This window comes from Etheostoma spectabile, chromosome 3, assembly GCF_008692095.1.
Source record: "Etheostoma spectabile isolate EspeVRDwgs_2016 chromosome 3, UIUC_Espe_1.0, whole genome shotgun sequence".
Classification (NCBI taxonomy): domain Eukaryota; kingdom Metazoa; phylum Chordata; class Actinopteri; order Perciformes; family Percidae; genus Etheostoma; species Etheostoma spectabile.
Genome location: NC_045735.1, coordinates 14,118,923 through 14,125,705, shown reverse-complemented (window position 1 = coordinate 14,125,705; position 6,783 = coordinate 14,118,923). Strand labels below are relative to the sequence as shown.

Here is a 6,783-nt window from a genome sequence, read left to right as displayed (position 1 = left end):
GTGTGTGTGTGTGTGTGTGTGTGTATTGCATGAGTTGGAAAGGCAATCTTGATGCATCAGTGTATCTAATGTGCAATCCTAACAGAAAGCACTTTTTGAAGCTTTGTGTGTGCGGGGAGAGGCTTATTTTTTGCTGATATCCTTTACTTTCCTGTCAGGGACATTAATTCCTCTGGTCAGCTCTCTGGGAAACCATGGTAGAATTGTCCCCATTCTTACCTTCATGTGCTGGTAGTGGTCATTAATCTTGACACAACATTTGCCGTAACCATCCTTTTATGTTGTGATCAAGTTTTTCAAACCTTTTGACAAAATATACTGACTTCTTCTGGGTGTTTGGAGCCATATGAGGAACTGTAGGCCCTTGAACCTGGAATTTCTGGGATTTCAATCATGACACAGTGCTACCAAAAGCAGCTACTGTAACAGAAGAACAGGACTAGAAGCCCTGTAGTGGACATATCCTGCACTGAGTCATTTGAAAACTTTTACACCAAGGGCACTTTCTTTTCTAATTAACACCAAAATACTTTAAATTGTAAGCATGTTGCTGTTCTGGCCCCACCCTCACACACCACATTCTGTGACAGCATTGATTAGCAACAGGCTTTAAAGTTTTAACCTTTAAAGAACAATGCAGCAGCAGCAGTTTTGCCCTATTTCATGAAACAATCTATAAGATATCTATAACAATCTATAACACCCAAAATAGAATAGCCACATATTCTGTCCTCATAACCAATCTCTAATGTTGTATCAGTATTGGATATTGATCCTCTTAGAACCCCATCTGCAAAGTAAGTGGAGTCTTGATGTGGAAATCTTTGTATAATACACTTTATACAAATGCGTTTTTAAATTCTTATGAGTTCAGTTGACTTTTCTGAATCTTTACTGGACCATATGATGCTTTTTCTTTTAAAGTTATATAAATATCAAGTTGGATGAACAAGGTTTTCTTATCCAACAATAGTGTTACAGTATGAACATCGTCTGTGTTTGTAAAATTATGTCTGTGTATACAGTGGCTTGAATAAGTTTAAACACCCATGCTAAAGTTAATTAAAAAGAGGAATAAAAAACATCTTTTGGAAATTGATCCTAGTGCCTAAATTTAGGAAAATCCAACCTTTTAAGGACACAAATTTTCTTTGTGAATGAATAATGTTTCGTAAATAAAATAAAGCATGTTCCTAACTTAAATACAGGGGCATAAGTAATACACCACTATTCTAATTTCCCATAGAGGCAGGCACATTTTTTATTTTAAAGGCCAGTTATTTCATGGATTCAGGATACTTGCATCCTGATAAAGTCCCTTGGCCTTTGGAATTAAATAAACCCATATATCACATCCCCTCACCATACATAGAGATAGGCATGGTTTTATTTCAGCTAGCTTAATAGCTGGTTGATTTGCATTGAGAGATGATCTAATGGAAAGTTCCATGCCTATCTCTATGTAGTGTGAAGGGTATGTGTGATATGGGGTTATTTTAATTCCAAAGGCCAAGGGAACTTTGTCAGGATGCATAGTATCCTGAATCCATGAAATAACTGGCATTTAAAAATAAAACTGCTCCTGCTTTTATGGGGATTTAACATAGTGGTGTGTATACGTTTTTTTTTAATGTTTTTTTTAATTTAAGGCATTAGGATGAGTTTTCTTCAATTTTTTTTATTCCTCTTTTTAATCAACTTTAGCATGGGTGTGTAAACTTATTCAAGCCACTGTATATGTTTTTTTTTTTCTAGGCTTGACCTCTGAGGGGATATATCGTAAGAGCGGTGTGAACTCCCGTGTGGCAGCGTTGTGCGAGAGATTTCGTCGTGATGCTCGCAGTCTTTGTCTGAGGGAAGGAGAGCACCAGGTGGACGACGTCTCTAACACACTCAAACGCTTCTTCAGGGAGTTAGAAATGGGACTGTTCACTGCAGAAGATTCCTGCACCTGGCTTAGTACTGCTGGTAAGATTCAAAGTATACTGTTGTATACTGCCCTGCAGTATAGTCAAGCTATGATTTGAGGATGGGTCATTCAAATCACAAACAAAACTATAACTATAACTATTTTTCCACTTACATCTAGTGGTATCCAGCTATGCAAATAGTTTTGTATTAATTTATGAGATTTGGAGATCCAGTGAAGCTTCTGATGCCACTTCAACATAATGGACTAGCAACTATTTTCTACTAAAAAAAAGTCCCAATGGACCTAACATTGTATTAGTTTAGCAGGAAAAGTCTCAGTTACTGATATCTTGAACCTTTTAGGGGCAATAAATGATGGAAACAACTGTGGAAAAGGAAAGGTTTTCACATCAAAAAAAGTTTAGGGAAGAAGTTCATTCAAACTGTGTTCACAATTGAAACTACTCTGAAAATATAATAGAAGCAGAAAATTTCAATTGCCAGATCAGTTAGCTGGAGATAATGCAGCTGTGTGTTAGGTGTCATGTTGTAGCGGTTTTGATACAGAGCTTATACATAGGTCTGAACTTGTTTGCCTGTCAGTTCACAATCAAATATGGTCTTTGTGTAATCAAACTACACTAAATCTTTATCAGGAGCATGTCACTTTTAACTCAGCTTTGAATCTTGTTTTAGGTTGCTGTCTGTTTTTTTTTTTCCTTTGTCTCTTGCTGTATTTGTCTAAATTTTCCATCTTATGCCTCCTGACAAACTCTGTGATCCTGCTTCTCTTAATATTCCCTCTGTATTCATCATTTTCTCTTTTTCTTCCCCTCTCTGCAGTCATTCAGGATGAAAGCAAGAAAATCTCCCAGTACCAGCTGTTGTTCAAGAGACTGCCTCGTGTAAACAAAGCTACACTACAAGCCCTAATCAACCACCTCTATTGGTGAGAAACGCGTGTACGCATTTACGCACACACACACACACACACACACACACACACACATACATTAAATTCACCTTGTATCATGTCTGTGTGCACAAAGACATGTGTTTTCCCTGCATGTGTTTCAGTGTGCAGCGTTTTTCTGACCAGAACCAGATGAACCTCCATAACCTGGCTATAGTGTTTGGTCCCACACTCTTCCAGACCGATGGGAAGGACTTCTCTGCTGGTCGCGTCATAGAGGACCTCATACAGCACTACATACTCATCTTTGAGGTCAGACTCGCTGCTTACTGTTAGATCTAAAAGGTTGAGATGTCAAAGAACGTGGCATCTTACATTGACTGCAAGATTTCTGCCAGAGATCTAAAGATTGGCATGATGCTGTAGTGTAGTGAAATCATTTGATGATCAATTTTGTTTATGTAAATGTGGTAATACTTGGTTGCAGGTGGATGAGCAGCAGATAACCAAGCAGCTGGAAGAGATCACTTTTATCCACAAAGTGCGAGAGACACTCAACACAAAGTTTCCTGTGAGACACACACACAGACACACACACACACACACACAAAAAACATGCTTATATGCATGCACATGTGTGTTGTAGCTGGACATTTATGCAAGCTGTTATTTACTATTCTAATGCCGTCGTCTTTGTGTGTGTGTGTGTGTGTGTGTGTGTGTGTGTGTGTGTGTGTGTGTGTGTGTGTGTGTGTGTGTGTGTGTGTGTGTGTGTGTGTGTGTGTGTGTGTGTGTGTGTGTGTGTGTGTGTGTGTGTGTGTGTGTGTGTTCACACTTCAGAGTACTGAACCTGGGGGGCACTTCATCTGTACAGTGTACCTAGAGGAAAAGAAGGAAACAGCAGAGCAACATGTCAAGGTGACCTTCTGGACTTCATTTGGACTTCACCAAATGACACAATCCTACTTTACGTTTTGCATGTTTGGCGCCCAGTTCTTGTCTCGCGTGATGTACAATGAGTGACGCAGGGGAAAACAAAAGGCTGTATTAGTATTCAGCCACACTTTTGCTGAGGAGAGTAAAACTCTGGAGTAACTGTGTCACTTTTTCCCTAAGATCCCTGGTTCTATGACAGCAGCAGAGCTGACCTGTGAGGTCCTGGATCGACGAAACATCCTGGCTAAAGACAAAGAGTACTGGAACTGCTGGGAGGTCAGCGACAAGGAGGAAATGCGTAAGAAAGATGGGAAGACAGAGGGAGAAGACACAGTAGTTTACCAAAACCTAACTTTTAGGTTTTATGTTTATGCAGATAATGATTTTTCTTTTCTTCTTATCTTGCGTACATATTGTGCATGTATTGAAAGGCTCCATTTGTTTTGATTATGAAAGCAACAGGTTTGTAAAATGAACATGAAACACAGTGATGCAAAGCTTGTGAAGTGCTCTCCATGCAACCCGCAGCATGACCTACTCAAAGTGACACACCATCTCCAGAGGCAAGAAGATCATTCCTAACAATGTGACTGTGTCATGGTTTGTTTTGAGCCTGGTATGTGGGCCATCTGGTTTCCCATCAGGAAGTCTGTAGGTGGCTTAGCAAATGCCAGTAATGCTTAACTGATTTGGCAGATTTCCCATCACTAGCCAGAAAACCAACGTGTTGATTACTGGAAGAAATAGAGGAATGATGCTAAGAAAAGGAATGATATTAAAAAGTGTCCTGTCTGTCCCTTGTTTTACTACTAAAATATCAAAAGCCATTTTTGAGTTTGTTATGTAAGTATATAAAGCACAAACTGCTTGCAGTAATGTAGAGCGACATCATTGTATGCCAAATCTGCATTCCAATGTTTGCTAAACTAGAAACACAAAAACATTTTAATAGCTTCTAGAAATTGTGTACACTCTCAATCATGATGTCATGTTTTGAGAATGTTTATGTAAACATATTATTTGAGGATACTTTTCATTCATTCATCATTTTTTATCACCCAATGTTGTGTTTTACTGTGCTTCCCTCAGAACGTCCACTGCACTATCAGGAGAGAGTCTTACCCATCCTTCACTCCTTTGGCACAGACTCCCATCTGCTCATCAAGAAACACCCTGCTATGGAGATGATGATGGTCTACCTTGGTAAACACACATGAAACACACATGATTTTCTCTATATCACTGCATTGTTAGTCCCCTCGTCTTTCTTAATAATCTCTCATTTTGCCCTCCAGCCAGTAAAGTGGATGCATCTAAACACGGAATAATGAAATTCAGAGAAGAGCGAAGCATCTTGGGATTGGGACGGTCTTCTGGAAGTTTCAACGACCGATATTTCATCCTCAATTCCAACTCTCTCAGAATGTACAAGGAAGTCAGAGTAAGATTGACAGATTTACGATCAACAAATTTGACTTTCTCATTTTCACATTCCTTCATAGGCTCTTCACTACGTTTTCTGTCTCTCTCTGTCTGTCAGAGTAACCGTCCAGAACGTGATTGGCCAGTGAAAAACCTAAAGGTCTATCTGGGTATTAAGAAGAAAATCCGTCCTCCTACATGGTGAGTGGATGCAGTGTGGCACTGATGCCACTTCCTGTCCTCTCATGACTACTGAGTAGCAAAGCAACCGATGACTGCTCTGAATGGCAAGAGCTATAAAAAAAAATATACCAATCTTTTTTTTAAGAATTACGCTTCTTGCTAAGAGATATAAGCCTGATTACTTTTTATATTTTTTCTCATAAAGGGAATGCCTTCTGTTCATGACTTCTATAGCCTTAGCATTCAAGAGTAAAGCACTACTATTACCACTGGTAGGACCTGGTATTAATAAGCTACTAAGCTAAATGCAATGTTTTTAACTGTAATTCAGATTAAAAAATTAAGCCTTTAGCTGTTTGTCTATTTTTATCTGTGTATATACAGTATAAAACCACTGGTGATGAAGACGAGCTATACATACGTATATACCGAAATTAAGGATCTGTAGTGAAAATCAATGCTAGAAATAGTCCAAAGAACAGTTATCAATAGAATAAATTCATGAAATTTAGGAAATTGATTGTATTTTTAATGGACTTAACTCTTTTTTTATTTGATCATTTAATTGATTTACAGGTTAAAAGCCTTTTCTGTAACTCCGCTTACTCTCTATTTAAAGGATTAATCAAAGGCTAAAGTTAAATGATTAATTTTCCAATTTTGGATACATGAAGACTTTTAAACAGAGTGACCACTAGGGGACATACTAAGCACGAGAATTATAAGCACTGGAACATTTTTTAATTGTACTGCTGTAAAACTAATTTCATATTTCTGTCTTTGTGTGTTTCTAGTTGGGGACTGACAGTTGTACATGAGAGTAAGAAACAAGAGAAGCCAGAGAAACAGCAGTGGTGAGTAGATGTCTAGTTCTGTATGTACAACATATAGACTTTTTTTATATAAAATACACAGCTGTGGCCAGTCCTGCTCATTGTTTTTAAGTTTCAAAAAGCAGACGTGGTTTATTCCAAGCTTTTAACTTTCACTTATCACCCTAGTGTCACTTAGTATTGCAAATAAAATAGAAATAGAATTTATATTTTTAATATTAATAATTTTTTCTTTGTAAATAAATGTAATACCTAAAGCATAATTCTATGATACAACACTACTACAGCTTTAGTGGTATGCACTTTCAGTGCAAACTTATATAAGGTTGTTCTGACATGTCTGCTGTCCTTATGTTTATCAGGCACTTTCATTTATTTCCCTTAGTGACAGTAAGATCACAATTTTGAAATGCATGTGTACTTAACCAATTTTAGAAAAAGCTAGCGGTTTTTCTGGAGGCAAAGAAAACAGGTCAGATCCCTGCGTGAGAGTTTGGCATCCACCCGAGAGGGAAAAACACGTGTACACCTGTAACCCATGCCTATCTATTGTAATTTGTTATATATATGTGTGTGTGTGTGTGT

General features: G+C 38.0%; 1 protein-coding gene across 1 annotated transcript in view; it reads left to right on the top strand.

The window, feature by feature from the left end:
• Positions 1–6,783, top strand: part of arap1 (ArfGAP with RhoGAP domain, ankyrin repeat and PH domain 1) — a 66,321-nt gene that overhangs the window by 53,139 nt on the left and 6,399 nt on the right. The window contains 10 exon segments of the mRNA XM_032510040.1: positions 1,756–1,968; positions 2,755–2,860; positions 2,989–3,136; positions 3,312–3,395; positions 3,665–3,742; positions 3,941–4,058; positions 4,850–4,963; positions 5,056–5,201; positions 5,301–5,383; positions 6,160–6,219. Coding sequence (XP_032365931.1) covers positions 1,756–1,968; positions 2,755–2,860; positions 2,989–3,136; positions 3,312–3,395; positions 3,665–3,742; positions 3,941–4,058; positions 4,850–4,963; positions 5,056–5,201; positions 5,301–5,383; positions 6,160–6,219 — 1,150 coding nt within the window.